At 37.6% G+C, this 20,868-nt stretch overlaps 1 protein-coding gene across 1 annotated transcript in view; it reads right to left on the reverse strand.

The window, feature by feature from the left end:
• Window positions 1-20,868, reverse strand: part of Malrd1 (MAM and LDL receptor class A domain containing 1) — a 744,773-nt gene that overhangs the window by 220,606 nt on the left and 503,299 nt on the right. The window contains exon 30 of the mRNA XM_060372547.1: window positions 8,502-8,630. Within this exon, the coding sequence (XP_060228530.1) occupies window positions 8,502-8,630 (129 nt within the window). The remainder of the gene's footprint in view (window positions 1-8,501; window positions 8,631-20,868) is intronic.

Here is a 20,868-nt window from a genome sequence, read left to right on the forward strand (position 1 = left end):
AACACATACACAACTCATTGAACTCATAGAAGTTAAGCTGGTACCTACATAGAGCCTTCATCTATTAAGTCTTTCATCTTTGGTACAGGAAGGTACTCGGCACACTACCAAAAGAGAAACATAAACATCAAGCCAGACACAAACATGGTGATGGACAATGGTGTCCTGCCTGCATGCTAGAACAATGGTGGCATAAAGCTTGTGGGAGTAACCAGCGAATATATGATTTGACTTAAGTTCACTCCATAAAATGGAACCCATACCTAGCACTGCTTGGATAACCAAGAATCTGAGATTAGATAGCTCAGAGACCTAGGGTACAACAAAATAGCAAGAAATGACTCCTATTAACATTCTTCTATAAGCAAAAATCAGTGCCTTCGTCATCGACCAGCCATCATCAGAGAAGCTTTCTCCTACAGCAGATGGGGACAAATACAACGACACACAGCCAGGCATTATGCAGAGACTGGGAGACCTTAGTAAATGAGTTGTCTCCACAAATTCCTCCCTCAGGACTTAGCAAACCTCACAGAAGAGGAGACAGAAAATGTCTAAGAGCCAGAACGGATGTGGGACATCAAGAAAACCTTGTCAGTCAATCTGATCACAGCTCATATAAACTCACAGAGACTGAGACCATATGCACAGGCCTTGCACAGGTCTACGCCCTTTGCATATCCATTATGGCTTCCATCTTACATGTGTGGTTTTAGGGAACTCTGAGTGTGTGAAAAAGTCAGTCTGTTTCTTGTGCCTTCACCTGTGGTTCTTCTGTTTCTGTGTTTCATCCAATTCTGTGTCTGTTTTGTCTAATTCTGATATATTAGGTTTTCTTCTATCTTATTATATTTTATTATTATCCCTTAGAAGCCTGTTTGTTTTTCTTGAAACAGAAAGGGAATACTTATGGAAGGGACAGGAGAGGAGGAGGAAGTGGGAGGAGCAAAGGGAGGGGAAATCATAATCAGGACATATTGTGTGAGAATGGAGAATTTAGTTGCAATAAAAAGAAAAAAATGAAGATGAAAACTAGAGAAGGAAAACTACTATAGAAGAGATTCTGAAAAAAATTGATTAATTCTTAAACCAGAAGAATGAAAAATTGGTTTACCTGGGTTTTTTCTTTTTTAAAAATAGAATTGTATTTTTATATTTAAGAATAAATCCATATTTATACTGTCCAGGTGCTTTTTGTACTTGTTTCTTTTACATGTAGAAATACATACTGGTATACTTTAGAGGCTACCAGAATACATATAAATTAGATTAAATACATATAAATTAGATTGAACTCAGACTGGTAAGTTTCGTAGTTTATCTTCTGAAGATATTCTGAAAAGGGGGAAGAGGACTTGCGATTTTTCCACTGTGATCTTCTATTGTTGTCCGTCTGTATCAAGGTCATTTTGCTACACTGCCCAGGCATAGAGTTGGAGCCTGCAGGGTGTAATGGGATGTATTTTCACCCTCTTTTTACCAGTCAGGTTCATCTAGGATTTTAAATGTGAACCTTGATATTTCCATTCTTCTAGAATTATTCTTGAAAAAAAAAGTTTATATTTACACTTATGATGTGGTTGAAATATTCTAACAGGTTCTATCAGTAGCCGGGCCCATAAGAAGCCAACTAAAAGATGGAGTCATTTCTGCTCTATAATTTGCATGACATTTTAAAACTAGACTTATTAGATAACCACTAGCTATTAGATTTCATGCTGTATGACATGGAAGTTAATACTTACATGTTCGTCTTTTTCCGAGCACCTAACTCTATTCTAATTTACAATAGTTTTAAACCATAGCCATGGATTTATCTCAACTAAAAAGTGGGGAAGTTTCCAGTTTTAGGCAACTTCAGGTTAGACTGTAATGTAACGTCATTCCTCCCTTTGGACTCTTCTCTCTTCATTCTCATTAAAAGAACCACATTCCTTGTGGTGTCACACATGCTCAGAGAGAAAGAAGGAGGTAAGAAGGGAGGTATGTTTTCTGGAACTGGACTTCTTCCTCATGAAGTAGATTCTTTTCCCAGATTGTTTTGTTGGTCTCACTCACTGTCAAACTTTTGTATAAAAGTTTGAATGTGTTTTGTTACTAGTTGTCACAATGCTGCCACAAATAAAATGAATGTTGCACTTTGATTGAATAGAAAGGAAGGACAGAAATCTACTAACCTCTGCCAGGATGGCCAAGGCTGAACTCTCCTCCTTAAGCATGTTGAATGGGACCCCTTTTCATTTTATATACCATCAAATTCATTCTTGAATGAGCGATTTAAATCTCAGGTGTCCTGACCCAGAGCATACTAGTTATCCGAGAGGATTGTAAGTGAGTCGTCTAGGGGGAATTACAATCGCTATCATTTATTTGAAAATCTACTAATTATTCTGTGCTGTGACATTGATTGTTTTATAACTTTGAGTTATTGTAAACTGTAAGTGATGACTCAGTACTTCTGAGCTGCATGGTATCTTTGGTAACTAATTCTGTAAAGTTCCACTGAAAAATATGAGGTAGGAAGTGTTTTATATTTTCTGATTATGACTATGTATCATATTTTTCAAAATAGCAATTACTTTAGAACTTCTTTCAGATGATGATCTTTGAATGAGCTTAACACATTACTAGTATTCTTTTAAACATCAGCCATTTTCCCATTGGTATATTATTTAGCTACATGGCATTATGGCCAGTGTAAATACTTATAAACACAGTAAATTATTTTTTATACCTTGTCTTCATAGATTTATTAAATTTAATCACACCACAATTCAAAGCATAGGAATATTTGTGTTATTTCACATGAATAATACTTTTAATTCCTGTCAACTTACATTGAGCAGGATTTCAAATAATCTGGGAGGGGTGAAATCATGCTGCAGATGAACAATTCTGTGTGTACATGATGTAAGGGACAACAATGAGGAGACATCCATCCAACAGTGCAGATCCCTAACTGAGATACTACAATGAATAAAGGTAATAACTTAAAAGATAGCACTTTAAAATTAATTAATAATTCTTTTAAATAAATTATTTCACTTCTTGCAAACTATGAATTTTTGAAACAGGAGCATTAGAAACACAGTTTTATATCCATTCACAACCTACAGCAATACTGCATCATGAAGAACAGCTACTTTTCTGTGTTGTAATAAAAAAAAAGACCATGAGACACAAAATATAAGATTGATCAATCTGTTAAAGCACAGTGATTACATAGAAAGGATGATGAGGAACAGAAAATCTTGTTAGGAAAGAGGAAATATAATATAGTTATGGAAGGATGAGGGAAGTTGAAACTGGTAGATCAAGGAGGAGGGGAGAGGGGTTCAAGGGAGGGAATGCTGGGAGAGATGGCTAAAATCTAGGGCCAGTTGAGGGGTAGTATAGAAAATGAATACGCAGAGGCTTCTTAAAATATATACATATATGAAGTTGATCTAAATTAAATTGTGAAATAATAGGGAAGGACAGAACTCCAACTAGCTACCTCTTGTGATTAGGCAAAGCTTCCAGCACCTGGATTGGGCACATTTAATTGAGTTGTTGGCCAAAGTTGTCCCATGGCAATATGCAAACAATACAGGATGTTGCCAAGATTATAGATTACTCTGCACAAACTGACGTAAAGGACTCATTGTTGAAGACGACACCTATACAACTCACTGAATGTGGAAGAGTTGAGTTAGTGCTCACATAGAGCCTGCACCTCTGCATGCTAGCATCGTTGGTACGGGAAATTACTCTTCACATTGCCAAAAAAATAAACATAAACACCAAGCCAGCCATAAACACTGTGATTGACAATGGTGTCCTGCCTGTGTGCCAGTACAATGGCACAAAGCTTGTGGAAGTAACCAACCAATATCTGATATGACTTAAGGTCCAGTCCATGAGATGAACCCTAGCTTATACTGCTTGGCGGAGCAAGAACCTGAGAATAGATAGCATAGGCACCTAGGAGAAACCACGTACCACTGTTCTAAAACAACAAACAAACAAAAATCCTAGCAATAAAATAGCTCCCAAGGACATTCTGCTATATTCATAGATAAGTGCCTTCCTCAGTTATCATCAGAGAAGCTTCCTTCTACGGCACGTGGGAACAAATACAGAGACCAACAGCCAGGCATTATGCAGAGAGTGAAACATCTCAGAACGCTCAGCCCTAAGCCAGATATCTTCATCAAATTAGCATTCAGGGCACCTAACAGAATAGGAGAAAGAAAAAGTTTAAGAGCCAGAGGGGCTGGAGGACACCAAGAAAACTTGGCTTACTAAGTAAAAATGACCAAAGTACATATAAATTCACAGAGACTCCATATAAATTTGCAGAGCCTGCTCTGGTCTGCAACAAATCCTCTGCATAGTGTTTTTGTGAGATTCCTGAGTGCTGGAATGAGTGAGTCTCTGTTCTTTTGCGCATTCTCCTTGAGGTTTTTTTTCCTTCAGTTTATTCTGCCCAATTCTGATGTGTTAGTTTTTGTTTTAACTTTTTATTTTATTATCTATTAGAAGACTGTTCGGTTTTTTCTTGTTTATTTATTTTCTTCACTCTACATCTTTGTACCTCCTTTCCTCTTCCCCTCTTTCTAAGAAAAGGGGCGCTTTCTTTCCCTTTCACCCCAGCTTATCAAGTTGCATCAGGACTGAACATGTCCTTTTTCCCTGTGGCCTGCCAAGGCAGTTTCTCCAGGGGAAAGTGATGGAAAGGGAGATGGGTGAGAACGAGGAGTAGAGAAAACAGAATGTGTAATCAAGTTATATTATGGAAAGAAAAAAAAATCTATTTTAACTAAAAGGAAAAGAAAAAGTATTTTCAAATGAGAGCAAATGTAATGAGTAGTTTTATTTAATATATTATGTTAGTTCTTACATATCTCTGTAAGAAGTGTGATATTTTTACTACTGAGATAAGGGAAATAAATCTTTGAGAATGTAAATAATTGTGGCTATCAATTTCTATTTAATTTAACAAGTAAGATAGGGTTTAGTCAAAATAAAAACTGCAATTTTATTTATTTATTTTTATTTTTTTTATCAGTTGCATTTTATTAACTCTATATCCCAGCCATGTCCCGATCCCTCATTCCCTCCCAGTCCTTCCCTCCCTCCCTCATCTCTACCATGCCCCTTTCCAAGTCCACTGATTGGGGGGACCTCCTCCCCATTCATCTGATCCTGTTTTATCAGGTATCTTCAGGACTGGCTGCAAAGCCCTCCTCTGTGGCCTAACAGGACTGCTCCTCCCTTCGGAGGTGGGGAGGCCAAAGAGCCAGTCATTGAGTTCCTGTTAGAAATAGTCCTTGTTCCCCTCACTTTGGGAAACCAATTGGTTACTGAGCTACCACAGGCTACATCTGAGTGGAGGTTCTAGGTTATATCCATACATGGTCCTTGGTTGAATGTCAGTCTCAGAAAAGACCCTGTGCCCAGATATATTTGGTCCTTGTGGAGCTCCTATCCTTTCCCCATCAGACTAACTCCCCTTCTTTCTTATGATTCCCTGTACTCTGCCAAAGGTTTGGTCATGAGTCTTTGCTTTGAAAACACTGCTAGTTAGAGTCTTTCAGATATGCTCAGTAGACTCCTGTCATACGTTCAATGCACATCCCATCTGTCTTTCTAAACGAGGATTGATCTTCTTGCCCCATGTCCGCTCAATTGATTATCTTAAAAACTGCATTTTAATGACCGCAAATGTCAATTCATTATATGTATTTCTCTAAATATCATTTATTCTGTTATTCATAGTAACTTGTGTACTTTATTAAAAGAATCCACATTTAACACCTGCACTGCATCTATAAAACCACTAATATAAATATCAGTAAATTCAACATGAAAAATTAGCATATCACCTATTTGCCTTTTTTGTTGAGTGCTCTTTAAGATGTGAATAAAATCAAGAGGAATATTGCTTGTGTCTTTTCCATTTTGCATGAATTTAAATCCTTTGAGTAGTTCATCAAAATTGTGAATAGTATTTGTCGTATGAGTATACAGTTATTTGACTTAGTATTTGTCATATGAATATACATATGTATGAATATACCATTAGTTTCTAAAAACCATGACAATATTTGTATAGTTTCATGTAAATATCTCAACTATGGAAAATGTAAAATTATGTACATCAGTATGATAGTAAAGCAAAGCAAAAAAAATTCATCATCTATATTTAAATAAACAAAATATTGAGTATTACATTTTAGGTTTTTTGTTTGTTTCTGAAACAGAGTTTCTCTGTGTAGCCTTGGCTTTATAGACCAGGCTGGCCTCAAACTCACAGAGATCACCCTTTCTCTGTCTCCCCAAGTGCTAGGATTAAAGGCATGCTACACACACCTGGCTTCATTTTTTTTTTTTTTTAGGTTTCTAATTGTGTATTTATATTGTATATACAAATGTATACATCTTACAGCATTTGCACACACACACACACACACACACACACACACACCTTGGAGCACTCAGTTCTAAATGAATTTCCTCTATCAATCCCTCCCCTCAGAGCAGCACAGGGAATCCCTCAGAAGACAAGACAGAAGAAATGCGGAAGGAAGAGGAGCAGAGGACACCAGAAGACCAGGCCCCTTAAATCAATCGAGCAGAGCTCAAACGAAGTCACAAAGACTGAAGCAGCAACCACAGGGCCTACCTGTGTCTGCGCTGTGTCCTCTGCGTGTATACTACAGCTCTCAGTTAGTCAGTGTACAGGACCACTAAGAGGGTGAACACGTGGGTCTGATCAGTGTGCCTTCTTTTGGGATCCCTATTTTTCTGTTGGCGTGTCTTTTCAAACTTTAATATGATAGTTTTTGTTTTATCTTAGTATATTTTGTGCTCTTAAGTTTTTTTTTCCTTAAGAGCAAATTAGAAAAGAAAGAAATCTGTTTATGTGGCATCCTATCTTTAAGAAGATCAAATTAGTTCTCATCTCCCAGTGGTATAGGGCTTATTCATATGTACAGTTATTCCATCTATTTAAATCTAGACTGGAGTGTTAATTTTCTTGGCAATAATAATGGGTTTCATATGACATTTGGGACAGCTACAGTTAAGTTTAATGAGCTTTGGTTAGACTCCTGGGGCTCTAGAATGGAGGTTCTAGGAGGATCAGCTCTGATAGAAGCCTCTCAGAACTAGGACTTTTCTGTCCTGGGTGGTGGTCATAGTATGTGAGTGCAAAGTCATATGTACTACCAGGGAACATAAAATTCCATAGAGAGTAAGATGAAGAAACCAGAATACTGATTGTCCAAGTTAAGAGAGGAAGAAGCTATCACAGGCTAAAGTTCCCCACCAGGTCACATCAATTATTCAGAATCTGCCAAGTTGAACTATCAACTCACAAAGTGACAAAATATGGAGATACTGTCAGGACCACTCGCTTTTGGGGTAGCTTATTGTGGCAAAGTAATTCCAATATACATCTTGCACGATATCAAGAATCCAGGCGGAGCAGCTGCAGCTCAGGCTCAGTGGGAAAGCATCTACATACAATGCACAAGGCCCTGATTGCAAGCCGAATCACTGTGAAAATGGACAATGAAGACACAGCAACAAGGAATTTCTATTCGAAGGCAGACATAGAAAAACAGTCCTGATATTTTAGAATTCCAGAAAGTAAAGTGATAGGTCTTCTTTTTCTCCTACCTCTCTGCCAATACATGTGTCTAATGCTAATATTTAAGAGGCATCTGTTTATCAGGTAAAACCACATTACCACATGTTTTATTATTTTTTATACTTCAGAGAGTTGAATTTAAAAAAGTGAAGTGAACCTTTTAGTGCTTATACTCAAATACAATATAATTGATAAAAATATATTTACTTTTCACTTTTAGGTTTTTTCTATCTTAGCTATATATCAATGGTTTTTGAAAGAGGATGGTAAAGGAAATAAAGCTGATAAAAGTTAATGTAGACTGTAGACAACTAGTTTGTCGTTTTGTAGTTTTGACTTCTCTGATAGTTCTGTACACATCATTAATGGTGACGTTTAAAAATATGATGCCATAGAGTTTTCTTGAAGAAAGTAAAAAGGATGACAGGGCTGTTGTAGGAAAGTTCTTGCAGAAAGCTGGAGAAAAAGTTGGGCGATATAAATTTAGTTCCATGAATGACAATATTAGTAGAAGTGGTATATATATTTTTATTTGTTGCATACTTATAATGGATGAACATATATTCTGTGGATGTCACATGACATTTGTGTGGAGGTCAGAGAGCTGGCTTGCCTGTTTCTGCAGAATCTTTTGTCTTTGCCTCCAATCTTTCCTGAGGAGACTAAGGTTACCAACATGTCCGATACACTGGACACTTCTATGTGTATTTCGAAGAGTCACACTCAGGTCCTCACACTTATGTGGGAGGTGACTTACATATTGAGCCATCTCTACAGACCCCCCAAAACATTTCTTCTGATCCGTCCATGCTACTAGAGAACACATGAGCTGCCCAGCCACACAGCAGCAGGCAGATGTACTCACCACAGTGAACTTCATCAGACTTGTCAGAGCAGTCTGGCTTGTAGTCACAAACAAAGTGGGATGCAATGCACTTCTTGTCCTGGCACAAAAAATCTGTGACTTCTGCACAAATCTCAGTGGTTTCTCCAACTATGGAAAACAAAAACAAAAATAACACTGACTCAATATTGCCATTACAGTTTAAGACAGTACATAGGTTTCACATTATAAAGTGCTCAAGGTAAACTGCTCAAGGACAACGGGACAACCACCTGTATTTCATTCTACCTCCAGTTATTCATCCCCTCATACAACACCTGCAATTTCATTAAATACATTTGGGGTTTTTGTTTTTTTAATTAAATTTTTATTTTTATATTAATTACAATTTATTCACATTGTATTTTAGCTATAGCCTCCTTCTTCATCCCCTCCCAATCCTACCCTCCCTCCCTCCCTCATCTCCTATGACCCTCTCCAGTTCACTGATAGGGGAGGTCCTCTTCTCCATCCATCTGACCCTAGCCTACCAGGTCTCATCAAGACTGGCTGCATTGTCTTCCTCTGTGGCTTGGTAAGGCTGTGGAGGTGATCAAATAGGCAGCTCCTGAGTTCATATCAGAAACAGTCCCTGTTCCCCTTACTAGGAAACCCACTTGGATACTGAGGTACATTGGGGTACATCTGTGCAGGGGTTCTAAGTTATCTCCATGAATGGTCCTTGGTTGGAGTATCAGTCTCAGAAAAGATCCAATGAGCCTGGATTTTTTGGTTTGTTGCTCTCTTTGTGGAGCTCCTGTCTCCTCCAGGTCTTTTTATCTCCCCCTTCTTTCATAAGATTCCCTGTACTCTGTCCAAAGTTTAGCTATGAGTCTCAGCATCTAGTACAGGTTTTTCATGTGTGGGTCTTGAATTGTGTGCCCTTCAACTACGGACTCAAAGAAACAACTTGTTTTCTTGTTCACTTGTCTTGGTCATCTTTCTGCTAGTCTGACACTCTTGATTTCATCTCATGTAAAAGCTGTTTGATTCCTGTATTTCCACTTTATTAAGCAATATTCAGAGTTCTCTCTCTACACTTTAAGCTCTGGTGAAGCAGAAGTTTCCATCACATTACTGGGCCTAATGTGTCATTTATAGTTGGCAATTAATAAGTGCAGCTTATGATAACTGAAATCATACTAGTTCCATTAGGGGGGAGTTAATAGATGTTCATAGAATATTCAAAGTATTAATATTTTTTAAATCCCATTGTTTTTCTAAGTGAGGACTGATCATCTTAACTCAGGTCCTCTTTCTTGTTTATCTTCTTTAGGTATACAGATTTTAGTATGTTTATCCTATCTTATAGGTCTTGTACCCACTTATAAGTGAGTATATACCATGTGTGTCTTTCTGCTTCTGAAATACCTCACTCAGGATGATCTTTTCTAGTTCCCACCATTTGCCTGCAAAGTTCATGATTTCTTTGTTTTTAATTGCTGAGTAATATTCCATTGTGTAAAAGTACCACAATTTCTGTATCCATTCCTCAACTGAGGGACATCTGGGTTGTTTCCAGGTTCTGGCTATTACAAATAAAGCTGCTACAAACATGGTTGAGCAAATGTCCATGTTGTGTACTTAAGTATCTTTTGGAAATATGCCTAGGAGTGGTATAGCTGGATCTTGAGGAAGCACTATTCCTAATTATCTGAGAAAGTGCCAGATTGATTTCCAAAGTGGTTGTACAAGTTTATATTCCCACCAACAGTGGAGACAGTGGAGGAGGGTTTCCCTTTCTCCACATCCTCTCCAGCATCTTTACTTAGAAAGACAAATGAGATGGATATTGGAAATAGGAGAAAACAAGTAACAGGACAGGAACCTACCACAGAGGGCCCCTGAAAGACTCTTCCTAGCAGTGTATCAAAACAGATGCTGTGACTCATAACCAAACCTTGGGCAGAGTGCAGGGAATCATATGAAAGAAGGGGGAGTTAGCATGACCTGGAGAGGACAGGAGCTCCACAAGGACCAAATATTTCTGGATCCAGGGGTCTTTTCAGAGATTGTTTCTCCAACCAAGGACCAAGAATGCTTATAACCTAGAATCCCTGCCCAGATATAGCCTATCGGAGCTCAGTATACAAGTGGGATCCCTAGCTGGGGAACAGGGACTGTCTTAGACATGAACTCAATGGCTGGCTCTTTGACCTCCCCACTCAAAGGGAGGAGCAGCCTGGCTAGGCCACAGAAAAGGACATTGTAGCCAGCCCTGCAGAGATCTGATAAGCTAGGATCAGATGAAAGGGGAGGAGGACCTCCCCCACCAGTGGACTTAGAGAGGGGCAAGAAGGAGATGAGAGAAGGAGGGTAGGATTGGAAGGGAATGAGGTAGGGGGCTACAGCTGGGATACAAAGTAAATAAACTGTTATTAATATAAAAAATAATAAAGAAAAAAGAAAAAATTCCATTGTTACAAATATATAAACAAATGTTATTTCATAGCTTCCCAGTATTTTAAAATTCTAAAATTATTTTTAAATCACCTTCAGCAAAATAACTAAACTCAGCAATGCCTTTATAATATGGATGACTATAAGCTGCTATGAGTGAAGTTGGGTAATTTACTTAATTTTAAATTGCATTTCTATGGATGAAAAGAAAAAACTTTTGTAGATTTCACCTTATTGCATTTTTATTTCCTTTGAGCCGTCTTTATGATGCAATAACAAAAATTTGTACAGCTTCCAGAAATGAATGGTACAAAGACAAAGAAGGAAGAAGAGGTAATCTAAGATTATAATCAAGAATTAAACTATAGAAACCTTTTTACATTACTCTAATTAACTCTAGTGAAAATTTATTATGAACCCAACATAATATATGAACACTCCTCAGTATACAAGTCTATAAAATTAAGGTTATTTTAGTTTTTCAGTGCCATAGGATATAAGTCTATATAATTACCTCATGGGAAAAATATGTTTTGATTTGGAACAGTAAATAATTTCTATTTTATTATTTAAAGCATGAAAAATACAATAAATCTTTAAATAAGGCTTATTTTCTTCAACAATATGTAACTGCAAAGATATGAAGAGACAGAAAGTCAGTATTCTGAGATTCGGTGAATAGAATGGTATTACAGTTTCTATGGAACAGCAGGTATATCAGGGACAAATAAATTTAAAGAAAGGGCCTTTAAAATTCTATAAAAAGAAAGTATCTTTTAAAATAAGGAAGTAGTAAATTAAAAAGAATATTTAGTGAGCAAACACCTTGTACATTTGTAGTCATAATCCATCTCTTTAGTCAGCCAAAATGATAAAAATAGCTATTGAGCTGGTTGACAAATGTGTGGAATAAAAGATATTCTAACATATCTTATAGTTGATAACACCATAAATGGAAGATCACGACTGTTCAGAATAAAGTTTAAAATCTTGAACGGCATCACATGGCATCTAAATAAGACAAGACTGGTTATTTATCCAACTAAAATAATTGACAGGTCTGACCATTAGGTATTGGGTAACCTATTTGGGGCTTATACCGGGTGAAGACTGATTCTCCTTCCCTTGGCAGCCATTCACTGTCTATAGCCCCTTACCTCCACAGATCTGTGTGAGATTTCTCTCACTCATGTTGCCATGACAACTAGTGTTGTGATCGTGTGGGTCTTGCTGAGGTAACCATATTAGTAAATTCTCATGGGTCTGAACCCATCCTTATAATGAAAAGAAGCTACCATCTCACATCAAACAGCATGGTCCTCTGGCTCTTGCAGACCCTGTGTCCCTTCTTGCATGATGTTCCCCAGAATCTTAGGTCCAGGGCTTGTCTTGTAAATGTGATTTAATCCACAACTGGCCAAATGGAGAGAACAATTGATCATGGTTTCAACCCAGTGAATGGTTTTGAGAGAGAGAGAGAGAGAATGGGGGGGTACATGGAAGGACATACATAGAAGAAGGTGGAGGAAACTATGTAAATATTGCACTCATATGTAAAATCAAAAAATGTAGTCAAACAGTGTGCTTGTGTTGGAACTGAGGATGTTTATGGCTTACTCTCAGAGGAGCATAAAGTAGCTCTAGAATGTACTGTTCCGCTGATACTCATTCATTGCATTCTTTTCTTTGGATGGTTCTTAAACACTTAGCCAGCAGAAGGATATTATGAAAAGAATACACCCTATAGGAATTTCTTTATAAGCTCCATTCTTCTTAGTTTCTTTATACAAATGCCACAACATATTGAAAACAAATACTCCCAAGATATTCCCATCTATTTAAAAGAAGATCAACATTTGGAGTAATAAAAAGGGAAACATTACAGAAAATCTCTGCTACAAATAGTTTTTCATAAAGACTGATGATTGGACTTGATTGACCTCTTGTTCTAGAAAAGATTATAGGAGCACTGTTTGCAAATAACAAAATCTCAACATTGCAGACAAGGGGATATTATGTGGTCAGAATTTTCACATGTCTAGAAAATAACATTACCTTTTAGTATCTCTGTTCACTGTCATCATTTATATCCCTTATATTCATATGGAGTGTGGGGTACAAAGAAAAATGTACATATCAGACAGTTAATAGTGAAATATTTGACATTGTCACCCTAGCAATCCCAAGGACAGGAAAATTCAGATAAGTGTCAAAATGATAAGAGTGCTATCAGAGTTACTGGACTGCCTAGCAGTGTACAGAGAATCTAGAGAAATATAAACAAGTGTGATTTCAGTTGACATACTGAGAGAAATACGTACATAATATTGGCTTTATACTCTTCTAAAATAAAAAGTGATTTTATAGACTGTTCATAAATTTTTGAAGAAATTATATATGCTAACTTCCCCAGTTTATCATAAAACCAGAGTTTCATCTTGGACGTTTTACATATAAATGCACTTTTTAATTTTTTTTATTTTTTTAGTTAAAAATTATTACTTTTTATTTTTAATTATACTTTATTTACTTTGTATCCCCCCTCTAGTTCCCTCCCTCCTCCCCTCCCAAACCCTCCCTTCCTCCCCACTCTCCACACACTCCCCTCCCCAAGTCCACTGGTAGGGGATGATTTCTTTTTCTTCCTTCTGATCCTAGTCTGTTAGGTCGCATCAGGATTGGCTGCATTGTCTTCCTCTGTGGCTTGGTAAGGCTGCTTCCCCCCCTCAGGGGGAGGTGATCAAAGAGCAGGCCAATCAGTTCATGTAAGAGACAGTCCCTCTTCCCATTACTATGGAACCTACTTGGACACTGAACTGCCATGGGCTACATCGGTGCAGGGGTTCTAGGTTATCTCATGCATGGTACTTGGTTGGAGTATGAGTCTCAGGAAAGCCCCCTGTGCTCAAATTTTTGGTTCTGTTCCTCTCCTTGTCGACTTCCTGTCCTCTCCAGATCTTACTATTATTTCCCACTTCTTTCATAAGATTCCCTGCATTTTGCCCAAAGTTTGGCCATAAGTCTCAACATCTGCTTTGATAGTCTGCAGGGAAGAGCCTTTCAGAGGCCCTCTGTGGGAGGCTCCTAACTTGTTTCCTGTTTTCTTCTTTTGGTGTCCATCCTCTTTGCCTTTCAGGATGGAGATAGAGCATTTTAGTCAGGGTCCTCCCTCTTGATTAGGTTCCTTAGGTGTACAGATTTTAGTAGGTTTATCCTATATTATATGTTTATATGAGTGAGTATGTACCGTGTGTGTCTTTCTGCTTCTGGGATAGCTCACTCAGGATGATTCTTTCCAGGTCCCACCATTTACCTGCAAATTTCATGATTTCCTTGTTATTTATTTCCTTGTTTATTGCTGAGTAATATTCCATTGTGTAGATGTACCACAATTTCTGTATCCATTCTTCAGTTGAGGGGCATCTGGGTTGTTCCCAGGTTCTGGCTATTACAAATAAAGCTGCTACAAACATGGTTGAGCAAATTCCTTTTTCTGTACTTGAGTCTCTTTTGGATATATGCCTAGGAGTGGTACAGCTGGATCTTGAGGAAGTGCTATTCCTTGTTGTCTGAGAAAGCACCAGATTGCTTTCCAAAGTGGTTGTACAAGTTTACATTCCCACCAGCAGTGAAGGAGGCTTCCCCTTTCTCCACAACCTCTCCAGCATGTGTTGTCACTTGAGGTTTTGATCTTGGCCATTCTGATGGGTGTAAGGTGAAATCTCAGGGCCTTTCTGATTTGCATATCCCTGATGGCTAATGACGTTGAGTATTTCTTGGTACTGGCATAGAAACAGACTGGTGGATCAATGGAACTGAATAGAAGACCCAGAAATAAACCCACACATTTATGGACACCTGATCTTTGACAAAGATGCCAAAACCATGCAATGGAAAAAAGAGCATCTTCAACAAATGGTGCTGGTCTAACTGGATATCTACATGTAGAAAAATGCAAATAGATCCATACTTTTCACCCTGCACAAAACTAAAGTCCAAGTGGATCAAAAACCTCAACATAAAATCAGACACATTAAATCAGTTAGAAGAATAAGTGGGGAAAACCCTAAAACTCATTGGCACAGGAGACAACTTCCTGAACAGAACACCAACAACACAGGCTCTAAGATCAACAATCAATAAATGGGATCTCATGAAACTGAAAAGTTTCTGTAAAGCAAAGGACACTGTCCTCAAAACAAAAGGACTGCCTACAGATTGGGAAAGTATCTTCACCAACCCTTTATCTGACAGAGGGCTAATATCCAGTATATATAAAGAACTAAAGACGTTGAAAAGCAACAAATCAAGTAATCCAATTAAAAATGGGGAACAGAGCTAAACAGAGAATTCTCGATAGAGGAATATCGAATGGCAGAGAAGCACTTTTTAATTTTAATTTTTTTCACAATTAATTCATTATATATTCTGATTGAAGCCCCGTCTCTCATCTCCTCTCAGTCCAACCCTCTCTCCCTCTTTCCGCATCCCCTTCCCCTAGTCCACTAAAAGGGGATAACTCTTTTGCCATCTACCATAGATTGTCAAGTCTCAGGTTTTCAAAGAGCAGACAACTCTGTTCATAACAGAGGCAGCCCCTGCTCCCCTTACTCGGGAGTTCACATGAACACTGAGCTGCCAATTGGCTACATTTGAGCAGGGAATCCAGGTCCCCTCCATGCATGGTCCTTGATTTGTGCATCAGTCTGTGCAGGACCCCTTGGGCTATCACTGCTGGCTATACACCCAAAACATGACCCACCATTCAATAAGAAAATTTACTCAACTAAGTTCATAACAGCTTTATTTGTAATAGCTAGAATCTGGAAACAACTTAGATGTCCCTCAAAGGAGGAATGGATACGAAAATGTGGCACATTTACACAATGGAACACTACTCAGATAATAAAAAAAGGAACTTATGAAATTTGCAAGCAAATGGATGGAAGTAGAAAAGATCATCCTGAGTGAAGTAACCCAGAAACAGAAAGACAGGCATGGTATATATAAGTGGATATTAGCTGTATAACATAGAATAGCCATACTAAAATCTATAGACCTAAAGAAGCTAAATACTAAGGAGGACCCTAGAGAGGATGCTTAAATCTCATTCAGAATGGCAAACAGAATAGCCACGAGAAGCAGTAGAAGTGAGGAAACAGGATGGGGGCCTACTATAGAGGGTCTTCTGAAAGGCTCCACTGAACAGGGGATCAATGCAGATGCTAAGACTAACAACTGAACTTTGGGCAGAGTGCAGGGAGTCTTATGAAAGAAGAGGGGTGTGTGGATAGAAGGTCATGGAGGAGACAGGAGCCCCATAAAGAGACCAACAAAGCATACAGATGCATTTTAAAATTATTTCTTATTTATGAAATGCTTGTGTAAATTAAGAACAATATATTGATGCATATTTAAAATCAATGGTTTAAAGTATTGTACAGAAGATCACATAAAGGAATAAGAAGACACAAGAGATAATCTGATAAGAGAGGGACTTCTTTGAAACTCAGACGTGATGCACCTACAAGAATCACCCTATCCACCAGTGCACAAAGAAACATTTAAAGACATATTGGCCCTTATGTATTCCAGGATGTTCCTAAATTCACCTTATGAATAAACAAACAAACAAACAAACCCACTTTGGATTTCAGCTCTTCCTTTCCAGTGCTGGGATTATAGGCTTGTGCCACCATACTTAGTGCTGTGCTGGGGACCTAACTCAGGACTCCACACATGGTAGGCAAGTGCTTTATTAACTGAGATACAACTGCAGTTCCACAAGAAACATTTACTTCAGTGATTTTCCACTGTTTGATATTCTGCCAGTTCAGTAAAACAGCCGCTTGATTGCGAGTCTGATGATTTAACTATGTCTTGAAACATACCAACACCTTTCTATTCTCGACCGTATTGTTGCTTTATATATACTCAAAATCCGTTCTGTCCTACAAATCTCAATTACACTAGCCATATGTCAGTATCTCCTTACATTCTCTCTTCTGTTTTGGCTCCCTTTTAAGTTTTTGCTTTCGGTGGCCCAAAGAACAAATTGTGAGCCTGACTCATTTTCATTTTCATTTCCTGGAAGGTAATGTTCATTATTATGATTTTCAGTTCTCCCTGGGGCTGAAGGTACAAAACATTGACAGTCCACTCTTCCCTTCTTGCAGAGTTATTGATATTTTTTGATACCTTTTCTGTGAGATTTCTCTGCAGTGTACCAGATAATAAAAAAATCCATTTTTTAGAGTATTGTTCTTTTTGTTTGTTTGTTTGTTTGGGTTTTTTTCCCCCCTTTCTGGGCTTCCTATATTTTTCTACTTCTTGCTTCTGAGTAATCTTCCAAAATCTTCTATCCATGTTCCACAAATTCATATATATTTATTGCCTTAATTCAAGATTTTATGTCTCCATTCATCATTAAGCATGCACTGGAAATGCATAGTTATTGGCAACATAGTGCTCATTCTTTCAGTAGCTTAAAATTGTAAAGTGGTGACTGCCTGATGGAGCATCTTATTTCTTATCTGCCTCTCTGTCTCTTTATGTCTGACTCTGTCTCTCTTTCTCTCTCTGAGGTGATCTATACTATTAAGTGTGTATGAACTTATATATTACATGTGAATGTGGAGGCTAGCGGTCAATCTCAGGTGTCATTCTAGAAACATCAGGGTTTCGTTTGTTTGTTTGTTTAAGTCTGGGGACTTGCTGATTATGGAGGACCAGCTGGTCAGGAATGAAGACTCAGTTGAGTCATGTGATGTTTTCTTGGAGGCTGGCTTGTGAAAGGGCACATGATATATTTGCTGTGAGCTTTCTATGTGAGGGGCGTGATTTTGGCCAACTGAGAACATCAATGGGTGGACTGTGAGGAGATGAGATATATAGAAGCCCACAGTCAATGAGACATGATTTTTTGGATTGACTGCACTGATCTTCATGCTTCAACACTTGACTTTTTAGAGAGAAACATTCCAAGGAACTGCTTACTGAGTCTTGTGGCTTTTGCTGACTTCTGAATCATCCCTGTTCATGTTGCCCTTTGGACTGGACTTCTGGTATCTGGACAATAAAGAGTGGACTCATCCTCATCCCAAAAAACTACTTCTAAAAAGGTCTACAACCCCCTTTACCTAATAACATACTTTCTCCCCTACTTCTGGTTAGCAGGTGGAAGGGAGGTTAGATTAAAAATCTAAGCCTACACAGTAAGCCACAGGGATCCTCCATTTTCTCAGTTCTGAGACATTTTAGACTCCAGCTTTTTACATGAGCACTGGACACTGAACGCAAATCCCCATGCTTACATGGCAAGGATTTACTGACATTGCTAGCTCCAAAGACATACATGTTAGCTCCATTTGATATTGGTGAAACCAGAGTTCTAACCTACAGTATGTGAGAAGAGCTAATGCTCTAATACAGGGTGGGGCGATGCAGACTTCCACACTCCTCTCTGCATATTCTTTTCCTTCACCTCCCAAAAGACATAAATGAAAGGATCACTGAGATGGACCTGAGCAGTCAGGAAACAAAAATGTGCTTGAGTTCTTGAAACAAACAAACCAATGAGCAAGAAAGGCTCTGCACTAGTCTGTTCATCTGGCAATGACTGTGAAGTGAATAGTAATTTCTTTGATTATAAGATATGTTTTGTTTTGTGTAGCTGTGTAGTGATGATGATGATGGTGCTGGTGATGATGACAGTTGTGGTGGTAATTTAGTCTCCTCTGGGGAGTTCTGTGCTTCCCTCATTATGCGTGAATATACTTCATATATTTACTTCATTAACAGAACTTCATGTAGTAAGCAATACTTTAAAAATTATTAGCCCAAGTTTACGTGGCTATTAACAATGAAGTCTAAATTCATAATTTCTTGAAATAATCTTTGTATTCTCTTTCTACTGATTTATTTTTGTATACTTATATTTGCATGTTACATACATGTTTACTGTCCTTGTAAGTGTATACTATGTTTTATTTTGTGTGGTGTGGTATGACTATGCATATATTTGGTTTTTTTACATCTTCTCTATTAATATTTGGAGGATGTTGGCTTACTGTGTTGAATATGACAGATTCCTTCCTAGACTGCTTTGTTTCTCTATTTTTATAAACTTTATTATTTTTTGTATTCTCGTAATAAAGATTTCATTTTTTTCTTCCTTTGTATTTATTTCTTCAAATACATTTTGTCTGACTGTAACCTCACAGCATGAGGTGAATTAACCCTTCTTTGTTTACTTTTCATTTCTCAGGTATTTTTTAATAGATAAAAGGAAAGTAACTGCTTCATTTCCTTTTAAACTGTTTTATTTGGGATATTTAAGCCTCTACCTTCCTTTCAACCAGTGCTTTAACAGTAGGTAAGAGAGAGAAGGTTAGTGGGGAGAGGGCAGTATACCACTTTACTTCGCTCAGCAGCAAGCAGTCTCATTCATCTATCTCCTCCAAGCTACTGCGTTGAAATGTTTCTCTCTGTCTCCTTCATGCTGCCGCACTGTCCATCTCTGGTCTCTTCAAACTGCCACACATTCTTTTTCTGGGCTCTTATATTTATATCCCTCAGAGTCCTAGACCATGCCCCTTTCCATGCTGCACAAGTCTGGTCATTACCAGCTGACAAGGAACACTCCCCACAGGAGGCAATTATCAACCGCGGACAAACTAAAGCCCAAACTAAAATCCCACATTGGGGATTAAAAACATATTTATATAACATAAGTGTTTTTTTTAAAAAAAAAAAAACAAAAAATAAAAATAAAATTAAAAAAACCCAAAACTTTCATTACAAATAATAATTATAGGAATGACATATAGAAATAGTATAATAATAATAGGAAAAAAGGGTAGATTATTGAACCTGCATTTAAAACAAAGGAGAAATTATTTTAAGCCAATAATCTATCATTGGTATAGATTTCTATAGTGATACAAAAATAGGGTTATTTTTGCTTATGTTAGTATAGATTTTTGTATGTTGATGCAAAAATTAACGTTATATTTGATACATTGGAATAGATATTGTATATTGATACAAATTTAGTGTTATTTTTGATAAGTATATGTGTGCATGTTTCAACTCTTGTATAAAGTATTGGATATAAACAATTTATAAACACAAGGTTCACTTCCCATTCTATTATAAATTCTTTAGGATGGTTACAAAAGCAAGTTAATAGTTAATTAATCAAACTCATGATCATGTCAGATATTAGTCAGGTTTATTACAGAAATATGCATCCTAGGTTAATCAGATAGTGAATAGCTAGAAACAAGCAACACTTGTCTATTCAGATATTCTATAGATAGATAATGATTATGTACTCTGTATATAGATAGACAGATGGTCTTCAAACAACCTCAGAGACCTACAGAAAACAGTACTTAAAGATGTTTTATTATTTAAAGGCTTTTGTGGAAATGACACATGTCAGCTCCTGGCAGCACCCCATTCAACTTGAAAAAAGATTATGGATATCAAAAGATTATGCATATTCAAGATTATGGCATGGAATGTAAGAATAGCCATTGGGCAAAGAAAATGCTCTCACTTCAACTGCAGACAGAATGCTGTCAAAATGGGAAAAACTTGGATGCCGGCAAAGTTGATGGCCAAGCTCTGCCAAGACAGGGCAATCAAGGCCTTCTTCACAAATACGTCTGTCAGAAATCCTGCATCAGAAGGCTGAATGTGATGCTCCAATGTTATAGAGAAATTTGGGGGATTGTTCAGGCAGCCAGCTGTCTGTCAATTCTCTATTTTGGAAACTGCTTGCTTGCACTTTCTACATACTAAGATAATATTTTTTCATCTCAAGTTTCTGATTGGGTTGAAGACTAGATAGTTATAGTCTTACAACGAAGCTTAAGTTGTTTATGATTTAAGAAGATGTTTTAAGGTCTAAGAAGATGCTTTTGGATTGGTAATGTGAATCATG

This window comes from Meriones unguiculatus, chromosome 19 (genome assembly GCF_030254825.1).
Source record: "Meriones unguiculatus strain TT.TT164.6M chromosome 19, Bangor_MerUng_6.1, whole genome shotgun sequence".
In the NCBI taxonomy this organism is placed as follows: domain Eukaryota; kingdom Metazoa; phylum Chordata; class Mammalia; order Rodentia; family Muridae; genus Meriones; species Meriones unguiculatus.